The 18,519-nt window shown below is 41.4% G+C and overlaps 4 protein-coding genes across 4 annotated transcripts; 3 read left to right on the top strand and 1 right to left on the bottom strand.

The window, feature by feature from the left end:
- Window positions 1–5,520: 5,520 nt before the first annotated feature.
- Window positions 5,521–6,908, bottom strand: LOC103459934 (olfactory receptor 2K2-like). The gene is made up of 3 exons (XM_017303017.2): window positions 6,535–6,908; window positions 5,973–6,199; window positions 5,521–5,885 (listed from the first exon to the last, which is right to left on the bottom strand). Exons 1-3 carry the CDS (start codon window positions 6,906–6,908, stop codon window positions 5,521–5,523), a joined length of 966 nt encoding a protein of 321 aa, XP_017158506.2.
- A 2,241-nt stretch (window positions 6,909–9,149) lies between these two features.
- On the top strand, window positions 9,150–10,411 carry LOC103459933 (olfactory receptor 2K2-like). The gene is made up of 3 exons (XM_081615886.1): window positions 9,150–9,523; window positions 9,689–9,915; window positions 10,056–10,411. The coding sequence occupies exons 1-3, from the start codon at window positions 9,150–9,152 to the stop codon at window positions 10,409–10,411; spliced, it is 957 nt and encodes a 318-aa protein (XP_081472012.1).
- Window positions 10,412–13,104: 2,693 nt separating this feature from the next.
- Window positions 13,105–15,431, top strand: LOC145554937 (olfactory receptor 2K2-like). Its single transcript, XM_081615887.1, has 4 exons — window positions 13,105–13,730; window positions 13,899–13,908; window positions 14,156–14,432; window positions 14,585–15,431. Exons 1-4 carry the CDS (start codon window positions 13,357–13,359, stop codon window positions 14,956–14,958), a joined length of 1,035 nt encoding a protein of 344 aa, XP_081472013.1. The 5' UTR covers window positions 13,105–13,356; the 3' UTR covers window positions 14,959–15,431.
- A 111-nt stretch (window positions 15,432–15,542) lies between these two features.
- Window positions 15,543–17,975, top strand: LOC103459874 (olfactory receptor 8G17-like). The gene has a single exon (XM_081615585.1). The coding sequence runs from the start codon at window positions 16,385–16,387 to the stop codon at window positions 17,384–17,386; it is 1,002 nt and encodes a 333-aa protein (XP_081471711.1). The 5' UTR covers window positions 15,543–16,384; the 3' UTR covers window positions 17,387–17,975.
- The last annotated feature ends 544 nt before the right edge of the window (window positions 17,976–18,519 follow it).

Below are 18,519 nucleotides of genomic sequence, written 5' to 3' on the forward strand. Positions count from 1 at the left end.
AACTGTTGCTGTAGATCTGCACGAACTTGAACCTGGGGTTTGGTACCTACACATTATTGACCAGTTTACCCGTTTCAGTGCTGGTAGTGTCTTAACCACCAAGAGATCTTCTGAGATAGTCAGACGTTTTATTCATGATTGGATCAGTGTGCATGGCCCACCACAAAAGTTGTTCAGTGACAATGGTGGTGAATTCAATAACGAGGAAGTGAGAGACATGGCCGAGAACTTTAATATTGAAGTCAAGACAACACCTGCTTACAGTCCATGGAGCAATGGACTGTTAGAGCGCCACAATCAAACTCTGACAGAGATTTTGCTAAAAGTCAAAGCAAGTACTGGATGTGACTGGAGCACTGCCATGGACTGGGCCCTGATGGCAAAGAACTCTATGCAAAGTGTCCATGGATACAGCCCACATCAGCTGGTGTTCGGGCAGAATCCTAACCTGCCTTCTGTATTAATAGACAAAGCTCCAGCTCTAGAGGGCACCACCAAGAGTGAATGGGTTGCCAAGCACATTTCAGCCTTGCATGCTGCAAGAAAAGCTTTTACAGAAGCAGAATGTTCAGAAAGGATACGGAGAGCACTAAAGAAACATATGCGGCACATAGACGAGCGATATGAAACTGGAGACAAAGTTTTTTACAAAAGAGTGGATTGTCCAGAATGGAAAGGACCAGGAGTGGTGATTGGTCAAGATGGTGCGGTCGTTTTTGTTAGACACGGAGGCACCTGTGTCAGAGTCCATCAACTCAGATTGAGGAAAGTTACTCATGAGAATGAAGAACCTCAGATTACCTGCGTTGAGAAGAACAATCGAGGACAACACACAGTGGACATCATTGAAGAGGATGTAGAAGGAGACACTATTGCAGTAAATCCTGAGAATCATCATTTGCTTGCTCCTGAAAATACAGAGGCTGAGAGACCGCACTCTGAAAACACCATCATAAAGACAGGTCAAATTGTGACATTCAGAAATGCAGAGGGTGTACCACAAAAAGCCAAAGTGTTGGGACGTGCCGGCAAAGCAACTGGGAAATACAAGAACTGGGTTAACTTGGAGCTGCTTGAGCCAGCAGAAGTGGCTGGCAACAGTGAGTCAGCTGACCTGTCACATTTGGAGGATCTTCACATCCAGGCAGATGCTGAGGTTACAGATATGCACGAGGATGTTTTTGTGAATAAGGACATATCGTTTGATGAAGCAAAGGAAAATGAAATAAAAAGCTGGAAACAAAATCAAGTGTTTGAGGAAATTGAAGACAAAGGACAAAAGTGTGTCTCTACTCGTTGGGTGTGCACTCTGAAAGAGACTGAAAATGGAATAATGCCAAAAGCAAGACTTGTTGCACGAGGATTTGAGGAGCTACAAGTTTCTGACCTACAAAAGGACTCTCCAACCTGTGCCTCGGAGTCACTGAGACTCTTGGTGGCAGTTGTATGTCAAAAACAATGGGAACTTCACTCTATGGACATTAAATCTGCCTTTTTACAAGGAATGCAACTGTCCAGAGACATTTTCATCAAGCCTCCTCGAGAGGCTAATAGCACAGGTGTGCTTTGGAAACTGAAAAAATGTGTGTATGGTTTAGCTGATGCTTCACTGTATTGGTATAACAGGGTAAAAAGCATCATGATTGAAGCAGGAGGCATCATGTCTAAGGTTGATCCTGCAGTTTTCTATTGGCTGGATGAGCACAAAAATGTAACTGGTGTACTTGCTTGTCATGTTGATGATTTTATATGGGGTGGATCACACATGTTTTCAGAGTCAGTCATACCTCACCTGAGGTCAAAGTTTAATGTCGGTCGTGAAGCACACAATAGCTTTTCCTATGTGGGTGTAGATCTTGTTACTGAAGGTGAGAAAGTACAAATACACCAAGAAACATACATTCAGCACCTGCAGTCCATACACCTCTCACCCTCACGAGCAGCAGAGTCCGCTTCACCTCTCACTGAGAAGGAGACAGAGCAACTTAGATCTAAGATAGGCCAACTTCTGTGGGTGGCAAGACAGAGCAGGCCTGATGTCATGTTTGATGCTAGTAATTTAGCATCCCGTCTCAAACATGCTACAGTACAGACCATTAATGAAGCAAACAGAGTTGTGTGTAAGCTCAAGGCCAAGTCTGTTGAATTGAATTTTCAACACCTTGGGGACGACGGTAACTTAAAGATGGTTACATTCACTGATGCATCTTTTGGAAATCTTTCAGATGGAGGTACTCAAGGTGGGCACTTCATTGTTTTGATGGGTGACAACGGGCGGTTCTCTCCCATTGCATGGCAGTCAAAGAAAATTAAGAGAATTGTCAGAAGCACACTGGCAGGTGAAACACTCGCCATGTCTGAGGGGATTGATAATGCCATTTTTCTTTCCGCACTCTTTTCTGAACTCAGTGCTGGTAATACTGCTTGTACTCCACCTATAATCTGTGTGACTGATAATTTCTCTCTTGTTGATGCACTTAAGTCAACTAAGTTTGTTGCAGAGAAGAGGTTACGCCTGGAAATGAGTTCAATTAAAGAACTGATGCAAACTAAGAAGGTTCATCAAGTGGTGTGGTCTCAAACAAAAGACCAACTTGCAGACTGTTTAACAAAGAAGGGAGCATCCGCAACCTCACTCCTTAGGGCTCTTTATGAAGGACTATGGATTCTTCAGTAAATTCAGTCATAAGATGTTTCACATTCTGTTACTTTGAGACTGTTCTGACAAAAATCTTTAATTGCTATGCTTTCTCATAAGTTTTTTTTTTTAGAAAAGTGGGAGATTGTTACTCCTTTGTTTTATTTGTATTACATGTCCACCCACTAGGGGCACTGTTATGCCAGGAGCATATGTAATGGGTTTGTGTTCTTCTTCGTGGCTCTCTGCATGTCTGTGCGGAGGATGCACATGGCGGAATAAAGCTGAGTAAAGAAACTAGTTGTTTCTATGATTTAACACAGCAACCGGGGCATCCTGAACCTGGCCTGCATTCCCACGCCTGCCAACAACATCTACGGTCTGTGCTTCACTTTTAAGGTTGAAGTGTATTTCACTTACAGGGTGAATTATAAACCTTATAAGTGCAAAGCGGAGGCGTGCCGATGGCGCAGGGGACAAGAGCGCACCCAGTATGGAGGCCGTAGTCGTTGACATTTCATTCTCTTCCACTCTCTCACAACTAACTTTCCTGTCTGACATCTGTCAAATAAATTTCACTTGAGCCAACAAAACCTTTACAATAAATGTTTTACGCAAAGCAGTACCAACGGTTTGGTGAACACTTCCATTTGTTTTAAAAACTATGCTTGTGCCTAACAGGAGCCGTTACATTAACTTTGTTTTGTTTATTTTTATGGTTTCGAATACACAGCAACTTACAAATCAATCCAGATAATAATTGTTATAATTTATCTTAAAAAGCTGCCTGCCTATTTTCACCTATTTAAATCTTTACATGAATAAACATATTTTGTGTTCTAACACAAAGCTGGTCACATGTGATGCTCCAGAAAATGGGAATGGTTTTAATATTCAGTTTGTATAACCGCTTTTTAAATTTCTTTTCAGGTCTAGCGATGACCTGGACTTTAAGCACAGGGACCTTCTTCATCATCGCCTATTCCTACATCAGAATCCTGAGTGTTTCCATAAAACAAGGCAGAACAAACAGCAGCATCCGCAGCAAGGCGTTTCAGACCTGTGCTCCACACATTGTTGTTTACGTTCTCTTTCAAATCGCTTCACTTGTTGTGATTTTAATTCAGAGGTTCCCCTCTCTTTCCCCAAACATAAAAATGTTATTCAGCATTCTTGTCTTTATTATTCCCCCAATCATTAACCCCATCATCTATGGACTGGTCAGTAAAGACCTGAGGGTCAGCTTGATCTAACGTTTCTCAACCAGAGTAAGAAACAAAACTTAGCACTAACACAGCATCTGGTGTTCTTAGATTATCTAACTCCTCAGGTCGAACTTATGCTTCTTATAGATGCTGTAAAAAGTTTATATAATTCATGTTCTACGATGTCGCACATCATTTTTTATCTGTGACTGATAGATGTGTGTATGCATGTTTGTATTTAAATAACTTAACTGAGGTTAAAACCGTCTTTTCCAAGAGTGACCGGGCCAAGACAGCAGCAGAAAACAGCAAATCCAAAATACAAGACGAAATACACACAACCAAAAGGCAACGTTTAACTAAACAAAGGTTTACCAGGAGACGAGTGATCTCATTCCTCTGCCCTTCATATTGGATTGAATTGCCCCAAAGTAATAAGAGGTGATAACTTTACATCCTTTTTACTACATCAGAAGCTCCGTGTTTACTTTGAATTGCCTTGTTGCTAAAAATGTGCTATATAAATAAAATTACCTTCAGTTTACTATTCCAGGTGGCAGAAAATGTGAAAGCCTTTCTACCCAGCATGACACATAAAACCATCAACTATCCTTGTACAACGAACACAACAAACTGCTTTGCATTTAAACCTGGCATTCATTGAAATAATAAAGCACATTTTATTTAACTTTCCATGTCTGTTTATTGCAAGTTAAAGGAAAACAGAACAGTGTCTCTTCTTTGCTGGTTTATCCAAACATTCAGAAGTGGATTTCTTGGAAGGCAGTCGTCCCGCAGACTGCCTTCCTTCTTCACGCAGAGAAAATCCAAAAATCACACAGTGAGAAGATATTTTATCACGTTAACAGGATCTCAATGATTGGCTGGTTGAAATGATGAGGCAACCTGCGTCTGCTCCTGCATGTGAATAGTCATCAACACAGTTATTTTATCAACTGGACACATTATTTAGTTTATTTATTCTTTTCTATGAGTTTGTCTTATTTGAATTGATTTGAATGGATTTTTTTGTGTCTGGAAAAATGATTGATTCATTGATTGATTTTGGGGAGCGACATTAGCTTAGCATTTGCATTCTTCCAGAAAGCGCCTGGTCAGCAGATCACTGAGAAAACATTAAGAAATAGATAGCAGAAAAAAACTAAATACAGCGGTCTGAAGTCAAACCTCAAGTTGAGCAGGTATGCAGCAGAAAGTCACTGAAACGGTTAAATACAAGATCATTATCAGCTTCTGCTTCATGACCCCATCACTGAGAATATTGTTGATGTTATGTTTGGCTTTGCATATGAAGCCATGTATCTAACAGAAACATTGTTGGATGACATTTATGAATCACTAGTAAATATGTGGGCGGGCATGCTTTTATTGAGTTTAATGAGATTTTATCTGTTATATTCATTGATTATGGCTGCTTAATAATTGTGGGAGATTTCAGCAACCTTGTTGCAGAGCCTGAAGACAGAGGGACAATAAACTGTGTGATACTCGAAAACTTTGGTTTGATTCAACATGCCAAACCTTAAAGTCTTGACTCTATGAAGAGTTCCCAAACATGAGAGTGAAGCGCAACCCAGATGTTGCCAAAGAGAAGACAACATCCAGCGTGTTCTGCAGGGTTTGATCATCGTGTTTCTGTTGGGAGACGTCTGTGTGTCACTCCTTGTGACACACTCTCTTGACTCGCATGGAGAAAAGCTTTGTAATGCCGGATCGTAAGTCTTTGCTGACTAGTCCGTAGATGATGGCGTTGAGAGCTGGTGGAACTATGATGAAGAGGATGCTAAAGAACTTCCTGATGTTCTGGGAGACAGAGGGAAACCTGAGACTGACAATGATGATAACTGAGGCTATCTGATAGAGCACATACACAACGAGATGAGGCACACACGTCTGCAGGGCCTTCTTATGGACCCTGCTGTCAGTTCTCCGTCGTTTAAAGGAGACACTCAGGATTCTGATGTAGGAAAAAGCAATGATGACAAACACCCCGGTGCTCACAGACCAGGACATGGCCAGACCTGAAAAACACAGGCAAGACAACTCAAACATTTTCATATACAGGTTCTGACCTAACACAGAGCTTCCCTCTTAGTAAATGTCCAGACCGTAGATGTTGCTTGCAGGCGTGGGAATGCAGGCCAGGTTCAGGATGCCCCGGTTGCTGCAGTAGACGTGTTGGACTAGATGGCCGCACAGCGGGACGTTCATGTGGAAGGAGAAGAGCACAGCGATGAGCAGCAGAGCAACGATCCAGGCCACAGCGCAGCAGCTGTGCATCCGAGCCGAAGTCATGATGGAGTGATACCTGAGAGGTTCACACACTGCCACATACCTGCAGAGAGACGGAGCTGTCAGGGAACTGGTTTTTAACTAAATGGTTTTAAGCTGGTTTCTGAGGGATCATGTTAAGATGTTAATTATATTTGACATTTATCTGTTCTGATTTTATTTCTGTTAAAATAAACATTAAAAGAAAGGGAAGTTCCTCTTTGAGGTGAAAGATAATTTCTGACCCAACCATTTCATTATTAAGAACATTTATTGAAGTTTAATGTAAATTAGTGAATCCACCAAATGCTCCTATACTGCAAATTTTGAACATTAAAATCTACAAACTCTTGCATCCCTGCAGTCCATAATGTTCTCACACCTGACACATTTTTTCACCTGTCAATAGCCATCACCCCCAGAATGGTCTGCACTGCTACGCCGTATGTGTGAACACAGAAACCCTGAGCAATAGCTGGGAAGTAGCTGATCTTCTTCTGCCCCATCAAGAAGTGCATCATGAGGCTGGGAAGCACCGCCGTGGCGCCCAGCAGGTCACAGACCACCAGGTGGCAGATCATCACAAACATGGGTCTGTGCAGGTTGCGGTCAGTCATGATGACACAGATCACCACTCCGTTCCCCAGCAGCACCACCATGTAGGCAAACAGGGCCAAGAAGAACAAGAGAGGACCATGTCCTGGTGGAACGTCGAAGCCCTCCAGTTCAAACACAATCGGCTGCCTGAGAGGAGTGAATGTTAGGTTCTCCATCCAAAGCTGAACAGCTCTGTGAAACACAAGCAGTGTGATAGACAAACATGTCATATTGATGCTCAGTACAAGCTATAAAACTTAAAAGATACAGTTCTTTATTTTACAGATAGCAAACCAAAAGGTCGTAAAATGAAATGCAATGCATTAGTATATACTGTATCAGCGATCACCTCAACAGCAGAGAACTAAAGTTTCAGTCTACGATGAAGGAGCGCCCTCTTCTCCTCTCATTGTGTTGGCGCTGTTCTCATTTTTGAGCAAACTGACTTGTCCATTAAATAATGTCACTGCATATATGATTCATTACCACTTTCAACTGAACCATGGAAACGGATTCCCCGCCTCCCATGTCGTACTGAGATCTGTGTTTCTGGGCCCAGAAATAAACCATGAATGATTTGGGAGAAAGTCTTCAGCACTGGAGCTTTTACAGTTTTTCTGGGGAACTGGACCAGGGAGGCGAAGCGGTTTCGGCCAAATTACGCAGCTAAGAGCCTCAAACTGCCTCCAGTTCTGCACTGTGTTGCTGTCTAGACATTTCTGTCTCACCATGACCTCGTAATCCAAGTTTTACTTATGTCTGTGTGCCAATTTTATCCTTTTGAGATGGTAACTCAAAATGGATACCAAATACAAAACTGAAGAAATGCGTTATTTTTTCAACCACACATAAATTTATCTGAGAAACTTAATGCTATCAAAGGATTTTTACTGGAAGAAGATTCTTTGGATCCATGTAGAGATCTTCATACATTTTTATCTTTGAGAGAATAAACTCACAACTCGTGTGAATTTTTGCATATACGGTAATTTTTTAATTATCACCCAGGGTTGTTTGTTCATGTAACTGCTGTATTTTCTGTGTTTGTTGTATGCACATCTTTTGCTAAATAAAGTTTCTTAAAAAAGGAAGAAAACATGAGGAGAGGAAAACATCTCATAATTAAACATGTGACCCAAATGCTTTTGGACACATATCTTCTTTTTTAAGGTTCAGCATTGTCTAATACCACATGCAACACAATGAACAAGAACATCAATTTGTGAAGAGCTGGAAATTACTTTTTTTTTTTTTGTACGAGATTGGTTAAATTAAACATGAAAGAGATTATTTAATTTGTAGCAGCATGGTTTGAAAAAGATCTAATATAATGATATTTTCTCAGGTGCGGAGTATTCAGTTAAAATGAACTCAATGATTGAGTTTACAACACAGGCTTTTGGGGAAGTTCTGCTATTTCTTCACACTCAATGCCATAAATCAGCACAAGGAATAAAGTTTGAGGACAAGAGTGGCAGGACTGTGAATTATTTGAAAACTGAAGGGTTAGGTGCTCAACCAAACTGTAGCGAGGTGTAGGATTAATAAATAAATATGAAAAATAAATAGTTTCTACACCTCTCCCTACCGCTGTTCTACAAAGAGTGTAAAAATATGAAGAATTAAAAAGGGTTGGCTGATTTGACATAATCCCCTTGTTACAGCCAGGTTTATGTGAGACAAAACAAACCAATCTGATTATCACAAATAAAGTTATCAACTATCAATAATACATCAGGTCTCTTTCTGCACATGAGAAAGAGACCAGATGTACGATAAAACACTTTTTCTATAATTTTTTGTCTGACCAGAGTCGTACTTATTTTTATGTTCATGGCTGATCTCTTTAGGTCAGTCTTTACTTTCGACCGTGGATAAGGCCCTGTATTATTGGGACAATGGGTGGAAAACTGAACAGAAGCTGTAGAGAACCGTGTTAAATTACCTCTCTGTTTTCCTGAACCATGGGTTGTCAGTGTTGGGTGAAAATGATGTGCAAACTTGAACTTTGCCCTCTAAAAATTGAATAATATTAAAGTGTATTGTTGTTGGCTGTCAGGCGGGGAGAGGTGGTGCTATGGGAAACCAATAGATATGAAATGATTTAAATGGAAAACCTCCTGAGCGACACTGATGCTCTGACAAGATATATTGTGGACATCCTCTCTTCATTGTTTAACATCACCTTTTGTTGTTTTCTGTTGATGTTTTTCATGAAGATTTTAGCATCTCTAAGATTTTCCATTAAGTGGTGTTTCATTTTCAGGTATTGTTTTACAATCTGTACCAAGGAGAACTGTAACCTATTTACTTATGCTCTGCAAAGATGAACTTGCTCTGTCTTTTCATAGCAGTTTTATGTCTAAAATGCAGGAGGGTTTAATCTGCTTGTGTTTCACAGAGTTGTCCAGCTTTGGATGGAGAACCTAACATTCACTCCTCTCAGGCAGCCGATTGTGTTTGAACTGGAGGGCTTCGACGTTCCACCAGGACATGGTCCTCTCTTGTTCTTCTTGGCCCTGTTTGCCTACATGGTGGTGCTGCTGGGGAACGGAGTGGTGATCTGTGTCATCATGACTGACCGCAACCTGCACAGACCCATGTTTGTGATGATCTGCCACCTGGTGGTCTGTGACCTGCTGGGCGCCACGGCGGTGCTTCCCAGCCTCATGATGCACTTCTTGACAGGGCAGAGGAAGATCAGCTACCTCTCTGCCATTATTCAGGGCTTCTGTGTTCACACTTACGGAGTTGCAATGCACACTATCCTGGGAGTGATGGCTATTGACAGGTGATAAATCATAAATTTGTTGCTGGTTTCTATGTTTGTATTACATTTTTCTATGTGCTAACATATGGACATTTTCTTTTATTGTCCAAGAGTTAAACTATTATCCTACATTAATATGCTATGCATAGTACAGACAGAAGTGTGTTTTTTGCTGTCTCTCTGCAGGTATGTGGCAGTGTGTGAACCTCTCAGGTATCACTCCATCATGACTTCGGCTCGGCTGCACAGCTGCTGCGCTGTGGCCTGGATCTTTGCTCTGGTGCTCATCGCTGTGCTCTTCTCCTTCCATGTAAATCTTCCTTACTGCAGTCGAATCATTCAGCACGTCTACTGCAGCAATAAGTCCATAATGAATCTGGCCTGCACTCCCCCCCTTATCAGCAACATCTACGGTCAGTGCAAATGAGCAACTAAAAATAGATGACCATCAGAGTGAAGCAGGGATAACAAAAAGCTCATTTTACTGAAACAGTTACCACTTCGTTGACGGTGAGTAAATGTGACTGGTCCTGTAATTCTCTGTGTTTTTTAGGTTTATTCATCACCTGGTTTGTGAGTACAGGGATGTTCGTCGTCATCGCTTATTCCTACATCAGGATTCTGAGAGCTTCTTTTAAGCAGGGCAGGACCGTCAGCAGCATCCGGACCAAGGCCTTCCAGACATGTGCATCACACTTTGTTGTGTATGTCTTCTATGAATTAGCCACAATGATTATAATTGTTAACTACAGATTTCCATCCACATCCCAAAACATTAATAAGTTTCTTGGCATCCTGTTCGTCATCATCTCTCCGGCCATCAACCCCATCATCTATGGGCTGGTCAGTAAGGACCTGCGTTCCAGCATCATCAAGCGTTTTTCTACCAGAACTGTTCAAAAGAACTGATTTATTTTGTCATGTTGTTATATTTATAACATGTTGAAGGAACGGTAGCTAGTAATAATGCAATGTGGTGCAAGCAGGTCTGTTATGGATCTGCAGAAAGTGAAAACCAAGCTGTAATGAGCTGCTGTCCACATAGTTTTAGAGGCAGAATATCTACATGAAAGACAAAATAAATGATCAATTATTTGTAACTGGTTTCATGTACACCAGCATCTTCCCCAGTATCCCACACTCTTCATGTAGTAGTATAAAGTGAGACATGAAAGTAAAACACTTTTATTGACTGTCTTGGGATTGAGATTCACTACATGTAAAAATAAAGTTCTAAATGTCAAACCAGAGAAAGGGTCAAAGAATCAATGGATCCCAGTCCTCAATGGGCTCCTCACTTCAAGTGTGAGAAACTAATGTAAAAATTTTGAAGTAAAAAAATTAAATTAAATTTATTGATTGTCATCACTTTTATGAAAATATCAGATATTTTATATCAGTTTTTCTCTGTGCTTTGAAGTTTCAGTATGAGCAAAGTCCAGCAGTTTAATGTCAGGGTTATTATTTAAAGACTGTTTTAAAACATTGTTAACAGATGTCTTGGTTGGACAGTGGTGATGAAAAGTGGAATCTAGAAACCTGTATTAATTACATTGTTGATTTTTTTTGTAAACATGGAGATCTTAAACAAGTTTGCAAAAACAAGATGGAAAAAAATAAAACATTTAATTCTTTCACAGCCACTTTGAGTTGCTGATGCTATCTTTGCTTTGAAGGAAGACCACGGTGTAAACCTGAGGCTGAAACCATATATTCACTGATGTTTTAAAAATGGACATTTTATTGCAATCTGAAGATACTAGAATCATTCTAAACAATGACTATGTTGTCAAAGGTTTAATGTTCAAAGCTGTGATACCCTTCACTCACTTAGCCTGCATGAAACCTTGTGTTATATAACAACAAGGGAACCTTCTCTGAAAGGAAAGTGTTCACTGTTCATCTATGAAAATAAAATAAATTCTGCACCACTTATTCAGTGTACTGTCTTAACAGGAAATCTTTTTTACCTGGCAAGATTGTTAAATTATGGTTTTTACTAGAATTTATTGGTTGTCCAGATTATATAAGATTTCAGCAACAGTTCAAGATGCTTTACATTATAAAAGTACGACACCATCAATTAACAAGAAAGGAATTTCAGCGGTTCTGGAGAAGAAGGATCGTTGGTTCTGGTTGTGGAATACTGGAGCAGCTCTACACCCTCAGATCCCTGTAGGACCGGTACCAGAGCTTGGTACGGCAGTAAGTCGGGCTCGTTTCATGTGAGAGTTGGACTTTGTCGCCGATTCTGTTCATTACTTTCATGGACAGAATTTCCAGACCAGCCAAGGTGTGGAGGGGATCCGCTTTGGTGGCCTTAGGATCCCGTCTCTGCTTTTTGCAGATGATGTGATCCTATTGGCTTCATCAGGTCGGGATCTACAGCTTTCATTGGAGCGGTTTGCAGCTGAGTTTTAGGCGGTTGTGTTGAGGATTAGTGCCTCTAAACCTGAGGCCATGGTCTTGAGTTGGACCTGAGCTGCTCTGTCATGGTGAAGAGCGAGCTGAGCCAAAAGGAGAAACTCTCAACTTACCGGTCGATATACGTTCCTACACTCATCTATGGTCATGAGCTTTGGGTCATGACCGAAAGAACGAGGTCACAACGGCTGAAATGAGTTTTCTCTGCAGGGTGTCTGGGCTCTCCCTTAGAGAGAGAAGCTCAGTCATCCAGGAGGGGCTCAGAGTAGAGCCGCTGCTCCTTCACACTGAGAGGAGCCAGATGAGGCTATGAATCCCTCCTGGAGAATGCTTTGGGGCGCCCTAGAATGAGTTACAGCTGTGGACATAGTTTGTCTGAAGTAAGATAATGCATAAAGGAACGTACTTTTCATGGGAGTTTCAGCCACTACTGGAGCAAGTTTGCAGAGTGGCCTCTGCAACTTTAGCTGCAGGCTGAGATTGTCTGGCATGTTTTGGGTCATTGAAATGTGGATTCTTCTTTTTCTCTTTTTCTACAGAAAGCTTAACTAACTCATGTGAGGTACAGAACAGACTGAAGAAATAAAGCCACAAAAGGCCATGATAAATGGTCTGGTCTTTATCAAGTCCAAAGTGCTTCACACTACTTTCAGACATGCACCCTCTGAAGGTGCCGCCTGTTGGGCCCTCTGAACAGCAGCACACAAGGTGGACGAAGTGTCTCACCTAGGACACAACAGCAGAGGTGGATGAAGTAGGGATTGAACCAGCAACTAATTACAAGACGACCTCCAACCACAAACCTAAAAACTATTAAACAGAAAGTTCATATCAATCAGTTGACTGGATTAAAGTGGAGCCACCTCTGAATGAGTAAATAAAAATATGTCAAGTGAATTAAACATGAATGTTTGAGTGAATTAAAACCAGTGATTTTAGCAAAACAAGATTTAAATTCATGTCATGGTCAGAACGGTTCATAAACTGGAACATTGTCAGTCATTGTGTAATCCTGAAGTTTACTGTTGGTCCCTGACTCAGTGATGCTTGTTCAGGCTGCAGGTAGGGAGGCTGCAGTGTTTCCATGGTGCAACTGACAGGAGGTGGCGTTAAAAAGTGAAATCATTAAATTGACAACACACTCCTCAATAACCAGAGCTCTGCCAACCAGCAGGAGACTCTCTGATGTTACCTTTGGCTCTCTGTTGATGTGCTTCACTTGATATTAAAGGTTGTTGGTTTTGCTGATGTTTAATCAGCTTCTTATGAAATTAGCAGTCTAGTCACTTGTATAAATCTTTAGAATATTTTAGTTTATTGCGGGTTGTTTTGTTATCACTTTAATATTGTTGTTTTCTTTGATGCTGCAGGAATAACCTGATCCAGAGGGTGTCATCTTTCTGATTTCTGACAGGCTCGTACTCGTTTGGATGGAGAACCTAACATTCACTCCTCTCAGGCAGCCGATTGTGTTTGAATTGGAGGGCTTCGACGTTCCACCAGGACATGGTCCTCTCTTGTTCTTCTTGGCCCTGTTTGCCTACATGGTGGTGCTGCTGGGAAACGGAGTGGTGATCTGTGTCGTCATGACGGACCGCAACCTGCACAGACCCATGTTTGTGATGATCTGCCACCTGGTGGTCTGTGACCTGCTGGGTGCCACGGCGGTGCTTCCCAGCCTCATGATGCACTTCTTGACAGGGCAGAGGAAGATCAGCTACTTCCCAGCTATTGCTCAGGGTTTCTGTGTTCACACATACGGTGCTGCTATACAGACCATTCTGGCAGTGATGGCCTATGACAGGTGATGGGGTGAACCAGATCATATCTTACTGTTTAAGTTGTTCCTTCAGTGTTTTGTAATGTATCATATATTTATTGCAAATTCCTGAACATTTCACTGCTCTGTCATTCATCGCGCTCTTCCTGTTTTCCTTCTGAGAGAGAAACATTCATTTCTTTAATTTCACAGGAACATTCAGGTACCAGCATATTTTACCAACGGGGTAACCAGAGCAGCAGCCTGGGTCTGAAGGATGTAGCTGCTCCAAAATGACTGATTTCTGTGTTCAATTCGAGGGTGTCATTTAACTGATGTGTTTTTTACATTTTCAAAGAAATATAGTTAACATTATAATGTAACTATTTGGTTTCTAAATTTTCATTGATAGTTGGTGTGCATATCCCACAGGTTAAACTACATCCCGTATATTTCACCTGGTCCTTTAGAATAAATTTGTGTGTGAGTGTTGTTCCCTGACAGCTCTGACTCTCTGCAGGTATGTGGCAGTGTGTGAACCTCTCAGGTATCACTCCATCATGACTTCGGCTCGGCTGCACAGCTGCTGCGCTGTGGCCTGGATCGTTGCTCTGCTGCTCATCGCTGTGCTCTTCTCCTTCCACATGAACGTTCCGCTGTGCGGCCGCTTCCTTCAACACGTCTACTGCAGCAACCGGATCATGATGAGTGTGGCCTGCATACCCACTCCCATGAGTGACATCTATGGTCAGTGTAAATAAAGTACTAATTGATGAAACGCAAACTTCACTTCTGGAAAGCATCAAGATTTAACACCACCTCATGAAGCAGAACAGTCTCTGCTCTGACACTAAGTTGTATTTATCATCTGTAATTCTTGGCCTTTCTGTGTTTTATAGGTTTATCCATGACCTGGTCACTTAGTACAGGGATGTTCATCATCATCGCTTTTTCCTACATCAGGATCCTGGCAGCTGTTTTGAAGCACGGCAGAACCGACAGCAGCATCCGGACCAAGGCCTTCCAGACATGTGCATCACACCTTGTGGTTTATGTGTTTTATGAAATAGCTACGCTGATTATAGTCGTTAGCTACAGATTTCCTTCCATCACTAAAAACATCACTAAGTTTCTTAGCATCCTGTTCATCATCGTCCCTCCGGCCATCAACCCCATCATCTATGGGCTGGTCAGTAGGGACCTGCGTTCCAGCATCATCAAGCGTTTTTCTACCAGAACCGCTCACAAGAACAGACTCTCCGTCACGCAGTGAATATTTATCTCAAAAGCACTATTTATAAATATGGGGTGGGGATCTAGCTTATTGCAAGAAGGGGGAGGAGGTCTGACTGTATGCTACACCCCTCTTCCCCCCAGATATGCTATTTTATTTATATAATTATAAGTAATTTCCACTATCAGTCATGTTGTGTCTACCAGAGGATTCCTCTGGTCATTATCTTTCATTAGAGCCCTCATTGATAACTGTATGCTGAAGCACTGAAGAGTTAGAGTCATTTGAAGTTTGTATATCCAGTGTTGTCTAAGTGTGCCATTTGGAGACTCCATGTACCATGAGGATGTACAGGTTAACATGTGCATCTTTCGGTGGATGTTGCCATTTCTACAATCTTACAGTAAAATAAATAAATATAAATAAATTTCCAAAATGACATTTCTTTTTGTGCTATTTTGATCATTCTTGAAATCCACAAGCAGAATACTTTATTCAACAGATTTATTGTATTTTCCACTCCATACATTCAACACTCAATGTGTATTTACAAGAAATAAAAATGAACAATCTGGGTGAAGCAAAACCTTTCAATTTTCTTTGTGTTACAAACATAATAGCTACAAACTACTTAGATTATTTTTAACTGCAAAAAAGGAAAATTTTCCTTGTCTTCTTCATAAAGACACCAACCTTATACATGTACTCCAAATTGTTCAAGACCAGCAGCTGATTTAATTTAGGTATGCCTCTGCAGCCGTTTTTGGTGATTTTGGTACCGCTAGTTAAGGGGTTAAAAATATGACGGTTAATGTTGATTCACTGATAGAGAAATAAAGCTTGAAAGATGAGATAAAAAAAATCCATGCTTATGTAAATAACACAGTGCTACCTGAAAGTTTCAAAGGTTTAATGAAGCTGTATAACTGCTGCGTTTATCAGCAGATTGTACAGAGTTGTCATTACCGGTAAAAAAACAAACAAACAAACAAAAAAAAAAACCCACAGACGTTTCAAGAGTCTGAGAGCGTTTCAGTGAACAAGGTTAACGTGGAGCGATTGGTTGCCAGGTTTCATTCCTTGCGAGGCATCCCATAATACTCTGTGGTGACGTAAAGAGCAGCTCCCTCTGAGCCTTTTTAAAGCTTAAATGTCTGATTCCTGACAGGAAGAAAAGGAAGACATGTCAGGAAGAGCACCGACAAATTCATGTTTTTCTTCATGAGTCGATTATTAAATGTTTTTATTAGTGCAGTTTTTATTCACGTGTTATTTTTCTGTGATTTGAGGCACTGACAGTAAAATCAGTTTAAATAAGCTTTATGATGGAAACCTTCAGCTGTAACACAGACACACATGATCATAAAGACTGGAGGATCATCATGAATAACAAGTAATTATTTTCCAACATTTATGTAAGAGTTCATATTGTCAGACTGGAGCGTTCACTGTGTGATGTTTGTAGATGTTTGTTGGTGATGTTAAACAGTTCGAATCATCCATAAACTTTCCTTCCAGGTCGGAGGAAGGCTTCGTCTACAACAGCCTCACGCTGCAGCTGGAGGGTTTAAATGTCTCCGGTGGATCTAGATATGCTGCGTTTCTCTCCATTCTTCTCTCCTATGTGTTTATCGTTGCTGCAAACGTTGGGGTTGCTGTCCTGGTCTTTCTAGATAAGAGCCTGCACCAGCCCATGTATCTCATGCTCTGTAGCTTATCGGCCAACGATGTTTTGGGGAACTCTGTCGTGTTGCCCCGCGTGCTGCTGGACGTCGTGCGGCCGCCCGCGGACCGCCTCATCGGTTACTACGAGTGCGTCCTCCAGGCCTTCATCATCCACATGTTCAACACCACCTGCCACACGGTGCTGATGGCCATGGCCTTCGACAGGTATGTGGCCATCGGCAACCCTCTGCGTTACTCTGCCATAATGACCAACAGGATGGTGGTGAAGCTGACGGTTGGTGCCTGGGGAGCGGCGCTGGTTCTGGTCGGGGTCCTGCTGGGTCTGACGGTCCGGCTGAGCCGCTGCAGGACTTTCATGAGAAGCCTGTACTGTAACAACGCCTCGTTGTTTCTGCTCTCGTGTGAGGATGTTTTCATCAACAACGCGTACGGCCTGAGCTTCACCGTGGTTCTGTTCACCGCCTCCATCGGCAGCATGGTTGTAACTTACACCAAGATCACCGTCGTCTGTCTGACCAGCAAGAGCGCAACTCTGAACAGGAAAGCTCTGAAAACCTGCAGCACACACCTGCTGGTTTATCTGATCATGTTTGTCAGTGGAATGATCATCATTATTCTGCAGCGCTTCCCTCAGTATGCAGAGGAAAAGAAAATTGCAGCTCTTTTGTTCCACATTGTTCCTGGTGCCTTGAATCCCGTCATTTATGGCATGCAGTCCAAAGAGATTCAGAAATATTTTTCTAGGACGTTTTACTCCAATAAAGTTTTGATGTCACCTTAAAGGCGTCTTACACTGTCTGAAAGCACTTTCCTTTCACAGAAATAACAAAAGGTATTTTATTCTTGGAAGCTCCAAAGTTAAACCAGAGATTAGTACAAAAAAAGTCATTCTTATAGCAACCATATATTTGTTAATTTCCTTAGCTGAGTTATTAATTAGCTGATTCAGTTTGAGTTCAGAGAAGGTTTTAGGGATTTTTAACACTTTGCTTCTGATTCACAACAAGACAGACATTGTGTTTGAAATAATGAAAAGAAAATCTGGACGTCTGAACTATTTAATTGTCACATTTCAACCAATAATATTGATAAGATGAGTAGCTCCAGACAAACAATATCAGGTTTATTCTGCACTTTCTCAGAAAACACTTTAGATTAATTTCTAACTGCGTTTGAGTCGAACTCCATGTTATTTGATGGTTTCATCAATGAGCTGAGATCAACCGGACCTGGAGGCCAAACCGCTTCCTGATGACTTTTCTGAAGTCCAAAGACAAAGTATTGTTCCCTTGTTTTAGTCTCTCTAAGCTACTTTTGGATCAGGAGAAGTTCACGATTGACCTGCAACGTTTCTGCAGCTGCAAACAAGCCCATAGCATCAGCCCTCCAATGTAATGTAAGCACAGGTATTAAAAGTTTTGAGAACAAAAGTCATGAAATCCTGCTTCCAGACTGAACATGTGCCCTCTTGGATTATGGGAGTAAAATTCCCCCATATAGCATCACGCATGCTCTCATCTTTCTGGCTTTCAAGAGACGTTGTAAAACAGAAAGCTAAATTAGAAAGGGGCTAAGGTATTGGTCAAGTTTCAGTGACTGGTCAGATGAGTAGGAAATACAGAAAATGTTTAAGGTGATTAAACCAAGTTTGCGCAAAATTTACAAAGGCTGAGTGAATTTGCATAAATAGTTTTGATCTCAACTTCCTTGAGGGACTGATAATCATATTGACCTAATTCTGGTTGGTAGTTGGAAAAGCTATGGGGTTTGCACTCAGTGACTAAACCCATTAGCATTAGCTTTACGAGCCAGCACCAACGTGTTTCTATTTTACATATTTAAAGTGTCAGAGTGGACCGGATGTGTGCTACTGCTTTAATGATATTTGTTTTGCACATTACAGCTGCAAACAAA

Source organism: Poecilia reticulata, chromosome 14, assembly GCF_904066995.2.
Source record: "Poecilia reticulata chromosome 14, P_reticulata-male-v2, whole genome shotgun sequence".
Taxonomy (NCBI): Eukaryota; Metazoa; Chordata; class Actinopteri; order Cyprinodontiformes; family Poeciliidae; genus Poecilia; species Poecilia reticulata.

What these genes read in the sequence shown, in the direction of transcription:
- LOC103459933 (XM_081615886.1), top strand. Translation starts at nt 9,150, where the DNA reads ATGGAGAACCTAACATTCACTCCTCTCAGGCAGCCGATTGTGTTTGAA. An exon ending in GGAGTGATGGCTATTGACAG is followed by an intron (nt 9,524 to 9,688) that starts GTGATAAATCAT and finishes GTCTCTCTGCAG; the next exon opens with GTATGTGGCAGTGTGTGAAC. An exon ending in CCTTATCAGCAACATCTACG is followed by an intron (nt 9,916 to 10,055) that starts GTCAGTGCAAAT and finishes TGTGTTTTTTAG; the next exon opens with GTTTATTCATCACCTGGTTT.
- LOC103459874 (XM_081615585.1), top strand. Translation starts at nt 16,385, where the DNA reads ATGTTTGTTGGTGATGTTAAACAGTTCGAATCATCCATAAACTTTCCT.
- LOC103459934 (XM_017303017.2), bottom strand. Translation starts at nt 6,908, where the DNA reads ATGGAGAACCTAACATTCACTCCTCTCAGGCAGCCGATTGTGTTTGAA. An exon ending in GGGGTGATGGCTATTGACAG is followed by an intron (nt 6,200 to 6,534) that starts GTGAAAAAATGT and finishes GTCTCTCTGCAG; the next exon opens with GTATGTGGCAGTGTGTGAAC. An exon ending in GCCTGCAAGCAACATCTACG is followed by an intron (nt 5,886 to 5,972) that starts GTCTGGACATTT and finishes TGTGTTTTTCAG; the next exon opens with GTCTGGCCATGTCCTGGTCT.
- LOC145554937 (XM_081615887.1), top strand. Translation starts at nt 13,357, where the DNA reads ATGGAGAACCTAACATTCACTCCTCTCAGGCAGCCGATTGTGTTTGAA. An exon ending in TCCCATGAGTGACATCTATG is followed by an intron (nt 14,433 to 14,584) that starts GTCAGTGTAAAT and finishes TGTGTTTTATAG; the next exon opens with GTTTATCCATGACCTGGTCA.